This window comes from Nanorana parkeri, unplaced genomic scaffold (genome assembly GCF_000935625.1).
Source record: "Nanorana parkeri isolate BGI_ZX_2015 unplaced genomic scaffold, ASM93562v1 scaffold3083, whole genome shotgun sequence".
Lineage (NCBI taxonomy): Eukaryota > Metazoa > Chordata > Amphibia > Anura > Dicroglossidae > Nanorana > Nanorana parkeri.
The window spans coordinates 19,731-34,096 of record NW_017309351.1 but is presented as its reverse complement, the minus strand read 5'-3'; the positions used below and the strand labels follow the sequence as shown (position 1 = coordinate 34,096).

At 40.8% G+C, this 14,366-nt stretch overlaps 1 protein-coding gene across 1 annotated transcript in view; it reads right to left on the bottom strand.

The window, feature by feature from the left end:
* Positions 1-14,366, bottom strand: part of LOC108802748 (mucin-5B-like) — a 28,694-nt gene that overhangs the window by 6,969 nt on the left and 7,359 nt on the right. The window contains exons 2-8 of the mRNA XM_018574600.1: positions 9,934-10,025; positions 8,535-8,686; positions 7,691-7,829; positions 6,603-6,713; positions 6,317-6,496; positions 1,571-1,810; positions 2-158 (exon numbers count right to left, since the gene is read on the bottom strand). Coding sequence (XP_018430102.1) covers positions 2-158; positions 1,571-1,810; positions 6,317-6,496; positions 6,603-6,713; positions 7,691-7,829; positions 8,535-8,686; positions 9,934-10,025 — 1,071 coding nt within the window. The remainder of the gene's footprint in view (position 1; positions 159-1,570; positions 1,811-6,316; positions 6,497-6,602; positions 6,714-7,690; positions 7,830-8,534; positions 8,687-9,933; positions 10,026-14,366) is intronic.

The window sequence follows — 14,366 nt, the reverse complement described above, 5'->3', positions numbered from 1 at the left end:
CGGCATATAGTTGGACTTCTCCAGGCAACGCAATAGTTGTATTCTGCACATGCTTGGGCATAGGCAGCAACAGCTGTGCAAAAACACTCACAGTCCCCTCCAGTGTTGCAAGCACATGTGTCCAAGACACAGGCTTGATAATACCTTGATGGATCAACCTAGAGATGACAGAATTAATAGGAATGCTGGTGACCTTCACATATACAGTCCATACCCAGTGCTTGTTTTATTTCATAATTATATATTGTTTAAATGTGCAGTAAAATAAAACATATATAACATATAGCTTTACCAAAGGTTTGCTAGAAAACAAGTGTTTTTCCAGAAATATAGGCTTATTTATTTTAAAAAAATTGTTGTAGCGCCCCCCTAACCCACAGAGGCCAGAGGTGAACCCCCAAAGGGCAGAGGGCTGACATTTTACTCTCAGGGGAAGATCCTTAGCCAGTAAAGGGAAGTGTGATCAAAGAAATTGGGCACCAGTCACTTTAGGTGCCTTCTTTAATGCTTTATTGTAGAACATCAACATGAGAGAGGGTAAATTGCTTAGGCCATCCATGGCAAAAATAGAAACAGACTCCAGACTCACCAATTCCCTTTCAGTCTTCCACAGTGCAGTATCAATAGGAGCACAGGCTGACACTAGGCAATAGCGCAACAGATGAACAGGGATAGGCATGAGATCTACTATAGGAGAGACACCAGACTTGCTCCTGAGGTCAAAATCAATAGCGAAACTCTGGAGGTTGGGGGGCTGGATCCAGACTTTGAATAAATGTTGTTGAAAGGGGAATGTCGACAGAAGGTGAATTATATGGTTAGTGGTTAAACTCTATTTACCTTTACTAATGCAGTTTTTCCCCATATTCTTAGTTTTATATAGCCAAGCTTGTGATAGGCTTACTTTAAAGTACAGGCAGTCCCTGAGTTACGAACATTCGAGTTACGTACAACTCGTACTTACGAACGGAGGTCCCAGGCTGTTCCACCAGTTGTAATGCTACCGTGCTCGCGCCGACGTTCATAGTACTGTTCCTCCTGTACACAACAGGAAGTTGTTAGACATGCAGATGAGGAGTGCCCGCCTCTTCTTCCGGGTCTGGTACTGTACATTACAGGAAATTGTACAAACAACTGGCCAAGTTCCATTTAACGTAGAAGTCCATGCAAATGTTATTTTATTATTTTTGGTTATCATGCTGTGGGATTAGAGCCACTGTGAGGACAGCAAAACAAATGTTACAGGGAGTTAATCCTTCCCTATGCTATCCAAAACTAAAAATATTTTTTTGGGCTGGAGTTACCCCCAAAAAATATACCTGTTTCAACTTACATAGAAATTCAACTTAATAATGAACCTACAGTCCCTATCTTGTTTGTAACCCAGGAACTGCCTGTAATGCAAACCTTAGCCTAGTTAGTGCTACCCATTTTATTGCTATGCCATACCTATTTATAGCAAACCCTGCCCCATGGGATGTTACACTATAAAGAAAAAAGGGCAGAACGTTATTGTAGGTATGTCATATTATCAGAATCGAGGGAATGTCTCAGCACTACAGTAACTTACATGTGGGTGGCAAGTAGAGAAGATTTCATTGTTTATGATGCTGCATTGTCTATGTGCCCATGCATTTCGGTATGGATTTAGTGAGCAAGCATCTCTATAGACTTTGGCATCGGCACAAGTTGGGGACAACTTCCAACTGTTTCCAAACTCTTCTGTATTTGCAACAACAGCATTGTTGCGGGAAGTGAAATCATTATTTCGATTTCCATCATAGGTTCCACATAACCCACAAATCTTCCCCTGTGGAATAAAGACAAACATTATGCAGTGGGGGGAAAAACTGTCTATCACAGATTTATTTAGGCAAACAATTGACTTTCAGTTTTCCGTAAACAAAGAGATAGGAATGCGCACAATTTCCAATTTTCCATGGATTGTTAACTCCATTTGCAGCATACATCCACAGTGATGCATAAATTGGAGAGACGTGTTCAATTTACAATGGAAGTTCCCCATATGATGCTAGGGATAATAGGAAAATTATTTCAAGAGCCATAAGGATGTGCTGATTTAAAAATAAAAAATACTTCAGTCCTCTCTAAGTCATACCTGGGTGGGCAACTGTTTGCACCTCACACATGATTCAGTTTTCAGTAGAAGAAATCTCTGTAGATAATCTGCACTTGAATGGCTGTTTTAGCATTGGGAAAAAATTTCCTGTTTAAGGATAGGTTCACCTAAAATGGTATATAGGTTGTATTGGTATTCCACTGGACTGAGCCTGTTACCGTATTTTTCGCTCCATAAGACGCACTTTTTCCCCCCAAAAGGAGGGGGAAAATGTGCCTGCGTCTTATGGAGTGAATCCCGACGCCCGAGACATGCAGTTTCGGGCGCCGGGCGAGTAGTAGGAGCCACTGCTCGTTTAATACGAGTGATCTAATGAGATCACTCGTATTAAAACCGAGCAGCTGCGACGATCGAGATCACCATAGAGCAGAAGAAGAACGGACGTTCTTCTTCTGCTCTGTGTGATCACTGAGACCGTGGCGCAGCGGTCACTAACTGCAGCTTCGGTCACAGCTTCTGTCATAGAAGCTACAGTCTGTCGAGTGCTCCATAAGGCCTCCCTGCGTCCTATGGTCCGGTGCGTCTTATGAACCGCAAAATACGGTAAATATCACCACTGGAATTCATGAGAGGTACATGAAAAAGGTAGGTGATTTAGATGTACACCATCTACCAGAAGGTAAGATACCAATCAGTCCAATCAGTGGCAGACCTAAGGAACAAAGATCCCTGGTGCAAGATTTTGTTCGGGCCCCCCTTCTCGCTACCAAAGGGGGGGCCGAAGCAGCTGATTTAATTGGCCCCTTAACCCCTTCGGTGGTCTCTGCACCAAAGGAGCATACACTCTAATGTAACCCCCCACAGTCACGCACTATTATTATTATACATATATGTATCTCTGACATATACCGCAGTGCTGTATAGAGAACACTGAGCCAGTCACATCAGTCTCTGTACTGAGGAGCTTACACTCTAATCTTACTGAGGGGCTTTCCCCCCATAACCCCCCCCCCCCCAGTCACACAGTTTTAATATACATTTAAATAGGTCCGACATATACCGTAGTGCGGTACAGAGAACACTGAACCAGTCACATCAGTCTCTGTACAGAGGAGCATACACTCTAATGCAGAATGGCACCAGCTGTAGGGGGACTACAAATCATAGCAATACATTATACCGCAATGCAGAACAGTATATGAATTGGATTCTGCAACGCACTGGACCCTGCACTTGGCAACAAACTGGACTATGCACTTGGCAATGCACTGGACCCTGCACTTAGCAACGCACTGGACCCTGCCCTTGGAAACACACTGGACTCTGCACTTGGCAATGCACTGGACTCTGCACTTGGCAATGCACTAGACCTTGCACTTAGCAAGGCACTGAACTCTGTACTTAGCAACACACTGGACCCTGCACTTAGCAATGCACTGGACTCTGCACTTAGCAACACACTGGACTCTGGACTGCAATGTTTCATTTTACACGGAGATAGAGAAATAGGTTATAATAGGGAACATTACAGTGTAAAGTTCCCTATTATAATCCATTTCACTAATTAAGTTAAATCACAGCACACTGTGTGCAGGCTCTAGACTTTCCCCTCCCCCCTCAAAGACTCAGTGACTTACCTTATACATTGCAGTGCTGTCAGAGCCTGACATTATCCTGGCCACACTGTCTGAAGTGGGCAGGGTATGTGACACAGTGCTCGCTGTGTGTCCTGTAAACTACCTGCATTGTATTTGGGGCGATATATGGGCCCCCTCAGCGCCCCCCTACGCTACGCTACTGGAGGTGAAAGGACAGCAGCAGATTGACACTCCAGGAGCCTCCGTGCTGCCCAGCCTGCCATATGCCACCTAAGCGCCGGCTCAGCCTGCAGGGCATTAGAGAGATCCTGACCCCCTGCCCAGTCCACCCCTGTCAGTGACCCCCCGGCCTTGGGGCAGCTGCAATGGCTGCACTGCAGGTAGGTCCACCCCTGATAGCAATTTGTGGTGTACAATTGAGCGCATTGTGATACTCTGCAGGATTGTGGACAATGTATATGTATCACCTAGGTTTCATACCTAAACATGGTTTTAGGTGAGTAACCTAGATGAGGGCTTTGAAGAGTTTTGGGTAGGATAAAGCCTGCTCCTGGTTCCACATTTTACCTGGTAGCCAGACTTGGTGATTGTCCTATCTAGACACAGGCCTTGATATATGTAAGAATGCAGATGCTAACGGCCCTTTCTCTCTCACGGTCTCTGCTGTGGGAGCCTGCTACTGTGTGAAAAGTCTGACTTCTGACAGAACACTAAAAAGTTACTAAAAAGTGTTGTTTGTTTTGGGAAACTATTAAGGAACATGCTGTTAGTGAGGAACTGACCTGAGTTTGGTTCAAGGCTCTGACAAGCAGAGGTTTTGTTTTGTTGTATGCTATGGACTTGCTGCTCCTGCATTGAAACTATGTTTCCTGTCAGCTCCATGGCAGCACACAAATGGGTTAACCCCTCGCTCCTCCTCTTAATCAGGATTGTATCTCATAAATTTGCACGAGTCGCCCAGCTAGCTGTTCTTTTTTTCCCCTCCATAATCCATAATCTACAGGTTGTTTTGGCAGGGTGCCTACCTTGCACCTGTCACTGGCTTATACTTTGGTCCATGTATTCATTCACAATGCTTTATTCATGTCAACCTTTGTGAGTATGATTCTCATCTTTTATTGCTTTTATCTAAAATAAATTTGTCTGCACCAGGAAAGGCGCCCCTTGTTTGTGTTTTTTTCCCCAGATTTTGCAGTCCCCCTGACTGGTTTGGGGCAGCATCCTGCAGATTTTCCATCAAAACACTCTTTTTCAAAAACAGTCCTTGCACTTATTTGAACAATCTTTTTATTACTGGTTGAGCGGTCCCATCTGGCGCTTTTCTGCTTACAATTGTACTTCCCCCAAAAATCTAATTAAGTTATTTTTTTATTTAAAAAAAAAACATTGAAATTGATTTAAAAAAAAGTCGTATTGATCCAAACCAAAAATAAAAATTTGAATTGATCCTAATTACAAAGAATGAACCAAATCAATTTTCAGTTTCTGAATCCTCCCAAAATAGTTTAAATTAATCCACAACTAAACACATTTTTTGAGCCTCCACATGTCTAGTGTTCTCTAGTCCTATCGCACTTCATGATTTAGGGTGATAACACTGTTTCTCCGTAGATACAGCCCAGTGAATATGAGTGTTGTGACCCTAGTAGTTGGGCATTGTCACAATGGCATCTGCAAGGGGTTTACATGTTCTACCTGTGCTTGCGTGGGTGTACTCTGGTTACCTCCCACACTCCAAAGACATGCTGGAAGGTTAATAATCTCATCAAAATTGACCCTGTACATATGCCTGTGAGATAGAGACTTATTTTTTTTTTTTTTATATATTAATTATACTCCACACCAGAGTTGAATTTCAGTCTGGGCTTACATTAGAAATGTCTACAATAGAGGCTGAAATCAGAGAGAGAAGGCAGATACTGAAAGTGAGTACCTCATAAATGTTCTCACTGTGGGGTTAGCGTAAAGCCCAATTGAACATTCAGTTAAAATTATCAGCTAAATACATTTCGTTAAATATATTTCAGGTGTAGCAAAACAAAAGATGTGCAAAATCTTGAAGTTGTTTTTTTTTAAACAGTAGCCACAGTCTAAGTAGAAAAGCCTCTTCCCTGTCAGCATGCTGCAGAGTGTGAACCTCCCAGTAGGGAGCATGTCAAACTATTGCTTCCCCCTTAGAGATAACAACTCTGATGCTACTACCAGGGAACAGACTTTTCTACATACCTTTTGTTTTGTTGTACCTGTTGTGTATTTAGCTGATTTAAGCTGAAGGTTATATTGGGCTTTAAAGTCAAAAAAGTAAACATGTGCTTGATCTGCACATTACAGAGCACTTAAATGGCAGCCAAACCAGCTGCTTAGCCTCAACATCCTGCACCACTGCTCTTTTCCACCTTCAGGATTAATGAGAGGAAGCTATGCGTATGCTCCAATCCATAATATCTGCTTTTTTTAATGTAGGCTTTCTCAAGATTAAAACTAAGCAAATGCACAATTAGACAACAGAGGTGTAATAAAAATGCACCAACATCCTTGAAATATTTGTACTTGATTAGTGAAGCTGACCAAACTAACTCCTACAGATTAATAATTATAATATTATAATATGATGCATGTCATTCTAGATTATACTTACTTTGTATTCACTAGTAACCTTAATAAAAATGCTGGACTTCTTGTCCCAGAAAAGAAGCAAACCTTTTTTGGTCTCAATGACTAAGTAGATGCCCATTAATCGCACTCGGTATGGAACTTCAGAGTCTGAACCTCTATGTGCCAAGTTAAGATGATCATCAACAAGGATAAGTTCATAGTCCTGCAAAAAGGGTTTACAATCTGCTAAGTAAAAAAGCCAATCCCAAAAAAACAGCTTGCAAGTAGTAACACATGCAGTTAATTTATTGGTTTGAATTTTAGCCCACCTCTAGGAATACTTTGATGGATTTAGAGCAGGTTGCACCCATGTTACCACAGGGAACATTTTGTGTGATGATCTTGAAGGTGCTGTTGCTGTTACTCAGCGAGCAGTGGTCCTTTAAAAGACAAAAATAAAATGTTTATTATAACAGCAAACACAGGTACTTAGTAAATGATAGAATTATGTTAGTTTCCTGCCTCAGGCAGCACTTTAGGACCAAGAAGCAGGGTAGCATTGGAGCCCTAATGGTCAGACTCACCAGTTAATGGTTGATATCAAATATTAGGGTATGTCCAAAAGTGACTTTGTACCTTACATACATAGGAAAACCTACAGATAAGTTATCTGTGTAACTTCTGAATAAGATAGCTATAATGGGCAGTATCAATATCATTTATTTGTCATTCCTCAAATGCTGCCCCTGGAAGTCTCTCTGGCAACCTGGTGGCCTTCTTGTCACATGCATGTCTCATAGCCTTCTCCATTGTAATGCGTGGCCTAATGTTACTCTCTCTAGTAATGTGTAACTTTCATGGTAATCTCTGTGGTAGCATGGATCTTATAGCACTTTCCCTGGTTGCATGGCAAGACAGTTTGGTGACATGTTCTTAGGTAGTGATGGGCCGAACAGGCCCGAGTTTGGTTCGCATTCGAACTTTAGAACACCCAAAAAGTTTGAATTCGAACTCGAACTCAATGCAAGGCAATGGGGGTAGAACTTTCAAAAACAATTGTTGCCTTTAAGAGGACTTATATGCACATAATTGGCCATAAAAGGTGTATTTTTCAATTGTAGCTTGAATATGTGCCCAAAAACAAAATATTGTGCATAGAAAAGTGCTTATTGCAATATGGAACATACAAAAAAAAAGTCCATACTAAAAACTCTGGCATTGAAGAGAAAGACCCCTTTAGTCTGACTGACAATTGGAGTATATTTCTAATGACAGAGTGCTCTTTGCCCTTATTTGGCATTAGTAAATAGCTATGGTTTTGGCTTTTTTTGGTGCAGGAACTTTCTGCCTCTTATGTTTAAAAATGATAAAAATAACAAATACATATTAATCTGATTTTTTACATTATGTGTTTTACCTGTGACAGGGTATATTGGCATTCACCATTAAAGATATATCGTTTGCCATCAAATGTGATGTAATGTCCATTACCATATATAAGACATGTTGCTGGACAAGTACGGGTTGAACATTCCCACTTTCGTTTATTGCAAGTACTGTAAAATAAAAATAACTCTTTACCAACACTACATCCCAAAGTGATGCATAGGCAACTGTTGATATGTAGGTATTCTTTGTTGGGAGTCGAGGGCAGGACATTTTCTATATAACACTCTGTTCTTTCCAGCATCATTACTGAGTGGTGTTCAGTGATATTCCTTTCTCTGATTTTAATGCTTTCTTTTATTGACCTGGCTATTGTTCCTGACCTTTGGACACCTTTGTGCTTACAAGCCGGACCTGACTTACAAGCCTGACCTGACTTGGACACCTTTGTGCTTACAAGCCTGACTTCTGATCTTTCGTTCTTGGCTTCCCATCCTATCCCTTTTGCTGTCTGCTTAGTCTTTACCTCGTTACCTGTAGATTACTGATCTTAGTTTGTTTCCTTGCCTTGAATTCACCTGCTGTATTGTGTCTCAATATCTGCAAGTTATCAATTTTTGTTTGCCTTCCATCTTCATCCCTATCTGTTACCCATTAACTACCTGTTACACTGACAGGAGAGCATGGGCTAAAGAAGCAAGAGAGGCCAGCCTCATCATGTCAGGTTTTAATCAGATACCCGACACTGATACATTTAAAAAAATTAGATAATGTGTCTAACTGGCAGTGAGGGGATGGAAAAGAGCCTATATATATTTTATTATATCTAGTCTACACTTTGCAGTCATGGTACATAAAATGTTATTTGCACATACCAAGTATTGCATCTCAGTTGAATTTGATCTCCAGATTTATATGCAGCTGTGTTGTGGAAACATGGGCACTGATCTTCAGGGATGCATCCCCCTTTCTCATTGGACACGAGCCCAGGTGGACAAACACACCCTGAGATACATCTAGTTGAATACTAAGAAATCACAAACATCTCTAAATACAGGAAAAACACTGATGTAAAGTACAACAGCAACAGAATATTTACTTAAAGCACATAGGTTAAGGTGTAAAAAAATATACAAATCAAAAACTTAGAACCTTAAAGGGTCAGCCTATCCAAAGTGATATTTTAGTCTTTGGTAGATGTAGAGCAGGGGTGCCCACAATTTTTGTGTTAAGATCTACTTTTCAAATGACGAGCTACATGAGATCTACTAATGAAAAAAAACCTCCCTCGCTCTCCTGGCTGTACCTCCTCGCTCTCTTGGCTGTCTCTCCTCGCTCTCCTGGCTGTCTCTCCTTGCTCATCCTCCTGGATGTCTCTCCTTGCTCATCCTCCTGGCTGTCTCTCCTTGCTCTCCTTGCAGTCTCTCCTTGCTCATCCTCCTGTCTGTCTCTCCTTGCTCCTCCTCCTGGCTGTCTCTCTTTGCTCATCCTCCTGGCTGCCTTTCCTTACTCATCCTCCTGGCTGTCTTTCCTCACTCATCCTCCTGGCTGTCTTTCCTCCCTCTCTCTCCTTGCTGTCATTCCTTGTTTTCTCTCCTGGCTGTCTCTCTTCATTCTCTTGGCTGTCTCTCCTTGCTCTCTTCCCTGGCTGTCTCTCCTCTCTCTTTCTTTGCTGTCTCTCCTCACGCTCTCTTTCCTGTTTGTCTCTCCCTGCTCTCTCTCCAGGCTCACCTTGCTGTATTTTGCAAACAGTGCAGTGCAACAGGCTTTGTAAACTAATATTCTTTGATGTAATACATAGCACTTCAACCACTAGTATCCACCAAAAAGGTGTCAGGGAGCTTGGCTCAGCAGACTAAGGTAATCATCCGTGCACAGCTAAATAAATATACCAAAATCGAATAAAGGGGCCACCATTCACACCCTTCGTGATCTACCAGCATCAGCTTTGAGAGCTACTGGTAGATCACAATCTACCTAATGGGCACCCCTGATGTAGAGGCTTAAAGCACCAGACAATTTTTTGTGGACTCTATTAGTGAGATCTTCACTCTTGAATTATTTGGTGACTCCTGTGACCAATATGAGCTAGGGCAACAATTTCTGTTAACATTTTTAAATTTCTTGTTATGGAGATGCAATAGAGGGTGCATGGACACGCAAAGGTGGGTGAGAATACCCAAAATGTCTAGTTACATTGACCGTTCTTTAGAAAAAAAACAAGAGCCACATGGACAAACATACAGAGTAGAATGCCAGGCATAAAATACTTACACAATGCATGTCCAGTGTTTGACAACTTTTAGCACATTCTGCTCCAGTATTTGAAGTTGAGCAATTAGCAAATACCATTGGAGGTACACATTCTAAAAAAACATAGAAAGGCTAAAGTTAATTATAAATTACTACATACAGATTTTAAGATTTTTTATCGAGAACCGTTTTTTCATTATTTAGGAAATGTTTCACTGATAGTATATGGATTGGTAATGAGGTCTGGGCTTCCCAAAACTAATTAGGAAACCCTGTCGTCCTCCCGGTTTGTTGAAATTCACCACTTCTAGACATAATAAACCAGACTACCGATAAAACATGTCTGTCTGTGTTAAAGAGTCTTCAAACAATCTTCAAATTCCACAAAAATGCCAGTACACCAGAGGATCTGCATATCAGGCCTGGGTTATAGCTGTTTATGGATTTATGGCCTTAACCTATTAATGAGGCATCTTTAAGCAATGGCAGCCAAAACACTTGACATGTACCAATCAAATACAGATACGATAGTCTCGACTTAGATGACCTGCAAATAACCATGCCAACAAAACTAGTTTCCAAACTTCACCCGGAATTCATAATTTTGGACCTGGGAGTGCTACATTAATAACACACACACACATCATAACACTTTAGTCGCCTACATACCAAGCACCCCTGGCTTTAGAGGTACAGAGGTACAAAGACACACATTACCCCTTCTGAGGAAGTCATATACTACATGTATGTAAAATATGGAATGTATAAAAAGCTTATTTCAGAATGCACAATATTCTATTGTTTACCAGATGGTAGCATGTGAGGGAATAAATATATGTCTGCATTTAGCAAACTGACATTATGGGAGGGCTGGGTGACAGACCATAGAGCGCTTCAGCTCTCATGTCTCACACCCTTGGGCCCTTCTGATTGAGTAAAATCTGGCTGAGATGTACCCTATCAGTGGGTGCAACCATGACAGGACAAACCTGCTACTCTGCCTTTGGTTTACAACTGTACACATTCACTTAAAAGTAAGTGGTTTCCTTCAGAACTCATGATTTCTGTGCAGAAGTAGCAAAGTCTACTTAGCAGTGCTAAGTGCAGTTGACATATACCACAGATAACATTGTGGGACTACTTGTGTGGACATCTTGTATGTATTCTAGTGGACTTTTTTAAGTGGACTTCCTGTTTTCTAGTAATATATGCAGACATTTTTTTAAAAATACAGGTGGTATACTCGGAATTTTGTTTTTGAGAAAATTAGGGTACCATACTGGTTGTGAAGATAATGAGGACTGCAGACCCCTCTAAACAGAGTAGGGTAAAGGGTAAAATCAGGTTGCACATGGTGCCATCTACATCTCTCTAAAATTTGCAAGTCTGGGATAAATCCTTTAGATTAAATTTGTTGTTTTCATTGACAACAATTTCCTCTACCTGCCAACCCCAGACCTCAGCTATGAACACAAGTAGAACACAGACTATAATGAACACAATCAAAGGGAACAAAAAAAAACATTCAGCTGCACCACTCTGCAGAACAAACTGTGCTTAGCCAGACTCTACACAACTGTCAATGATCAGTCATAAATAGTTTACTGGATGTCATTAGCAGGCTATCTGTAAAGGTGCCCATATATCTTACAACCATCGCAAGACTTTTGTCTTGCGATGGTTGCAAGTAGACATGTGCACTGCCAAAAAATTTGTTTAGTTTCGTTTCGTTTTAAATTCAAATTTGTGTTATTTTGTTTTTTGGGATTCGGGTGTGAAAGTCAATTCGGATTCGGAATTCGGATTCGGACGAAATTCGGTAGCGGTAGTTCGAACGTTCATTTCGTTTTCGGTTCTTATTCGTTTCTTATTCGTTTCGTTCCTTCGTTTGCAGCAAAGTGACATTTGAGGGGGAAAAAATGTTTTTCTCCTTCTCTAATGTCACTTTGCTCCAACGAACGAAACGAATAAGAAACAAATACGAACCGAAAATGAAACGAACGTTCGAACTACCGCTACCGAATTTCGGAAATGGAAATTCGGATTCGTTTTAATTCGTTATGTCTGTAATTCGGAATTTGGATACATCCGAATGTCCGAATTTCCGAAAATTCGTCCGAATTTCGATTCGGAACGAAACAAATTGCACATGTCTAGTTGCAAGCTAATTAAAAGCTTGTATGATCTGCCCATCTTGGAAAGGCAGATCTTACTAACGATCATCGAAAGCCCGCCCCGCTGAGTGGCGGGCTTCCGATGACCGTAATGCTGAACGGGCAGTGTGTGCGTGCACACACCAGCCCGTTCCGCAGTTGTCGAACGAGCACGCCACTAACCCGCCGACAATCGTACGATTCTCGGCGGGTTTTCTAGCATGCTCCTTCGACAAAAGACGTGTGACTGTACAGTAGAAACGGTTGCACGCCTTCCATACACCTTGCGATTATCGTACGATCGTGGGATTTCCCGCGATTATCCTAATATAATCGCAAGGTGTATGGGCACCTTTAGGCAAAGTCCTGATAAGCAGAGTCCTTCAAAGAAGCATGTTGTAATTGGGGGTTGTAACTTCCATTAGGTAGAGCTATTTAGTGCTTATTGCAAAAGATGTGTTAAAACAGTCCTTGTTGTTGTTTTTATAGTTGACCATGATAAAGCCATTTAGGAACACTCCACATTCCTGTCTGGAATTTCTCACTGCAGAACAAAAATCTACACACAATTCTGAAGTCCTGATTAAGTTATGTTAATAATGAGCATCCATCTAAATGTAAAAATGTAAAATAGGATTCTAATAATTTAGGACTAAACATTTTTAGGTGCAGGAGGCACATCCCATCTCCAAAGGAGAATCAGCATTAAATAACTATCATGTCTATTCATTTTCAAATGGAAATTTCATTCTATATATTACTATATGTGTTATTACACTGTAGCATGTGGTTATAAAAAATTTGAATGCATTTGGAATTCTGACCTGGAGGGAGGGTCTGCTGCAATATCATATACATGTTAGCCCTCCTACCCCACACACTGCAAATCCTTTGATTGGCTGTGTAATTCTTGTAAATGCCCTACTCAGGATTCAGAAAAGATGGTGACATCTGCAGCTTGACAGCTCTTTATTTTCTTACACTAAATTATACTCTGCCAGGACCAAAGACCAGGAAATCTCTGTTAAGTACTTTTACACATTTAATCACATTTTATTTTCCTGTTTCTATTGTTTGTATATACACATTAGACCTTGGAGATCATATTTTCTCATATAAGGGTCATACGCTAGATGAAAAGAAACAATTTTTTTCAGTTTAGTTCAATGTTTATAACTTCATACCAATATCTTGAATGGCCAGCTGTGTGACCCAAAGGGTTGGTTATAAAATACTGGCCTCTGAAGTAATATTTCTATGGCACTTAGGAGAAAGAAAAGAGTCCCCATAACTGGACATGTGAGCCGACAAAAAATGTGTTTAGTTTTGCTTCAGATTTTTAGTTGTTTCGTTTTTTGGGATTTGGGTCCGAAAGTCAATTCAGTTCGGGATTTGGATTTAGACAAATATACGGTTGCAGCAAAGTCACAGAAAAAAACGAAAAAATACTTTTTTTTTACAGTCCACAGAAGTGAAAATCCGAAATGAAATTCGTAAAAATGTTTGAAAATTCGTGCATTCGGATGCATCTGAAATTTTTGTTATTTCTGATTTCAGAAATTTGGATGCATCTTAATGTACAAATTTCCAAAAATTTGTATGAATTTCAATTCGGAATGAAATGAATCACACATGTCTACCGATAACTAAAATATCACTATCTTTAATATGAAATGTAAACATTTCCTTAGCAACACAACCACATGTAACAATAAAAAATACACAAGAAGTAAACAGCTCCAACAGCTATTAAATTACTCTGTTCAGCACAACAGAAAACGCACGTAAGCAGGTTGCATCTAACACAGACATCACTGCACCCAACCAGTTTTTTTACTTTGTCGGGGGGCAGAGTGGGTAGTGGGGCACCAATATGTGGATCACTCAGTCACTTCCTGATTGCGTGCCAGAAGTAAAAAGGGTGATCACATGATCACTGGTTACTTTTCGTGCTAAGGGAACCCTGCAGAATACCGATAGTCCTCTGTACTGGGCTGTGGGCAGCCATCTTGAGATTAAAAAAACACAAACGGGGTGCCTTTCCTAGTGCAGACAAATTTATTAAAGTTTAAAACTATTGATAAGAGTAATACTCACAAAAGTAAATAGAAATAGAGCCTTATATGACAGAGCATGGAATTCTAACATCAAACCAGGATAAACGCAGCAAAAAAGCAAATGACAGCTGCACAGACTTTCCTGTGTGCCAGCAAGGGATGCCTGTGATGACGTGTTTCCGGGGTCACGCCCCCTTCATCAGAATCTCTGAGATTTAGAATCTCAGAGATTCTGATGAAGGGG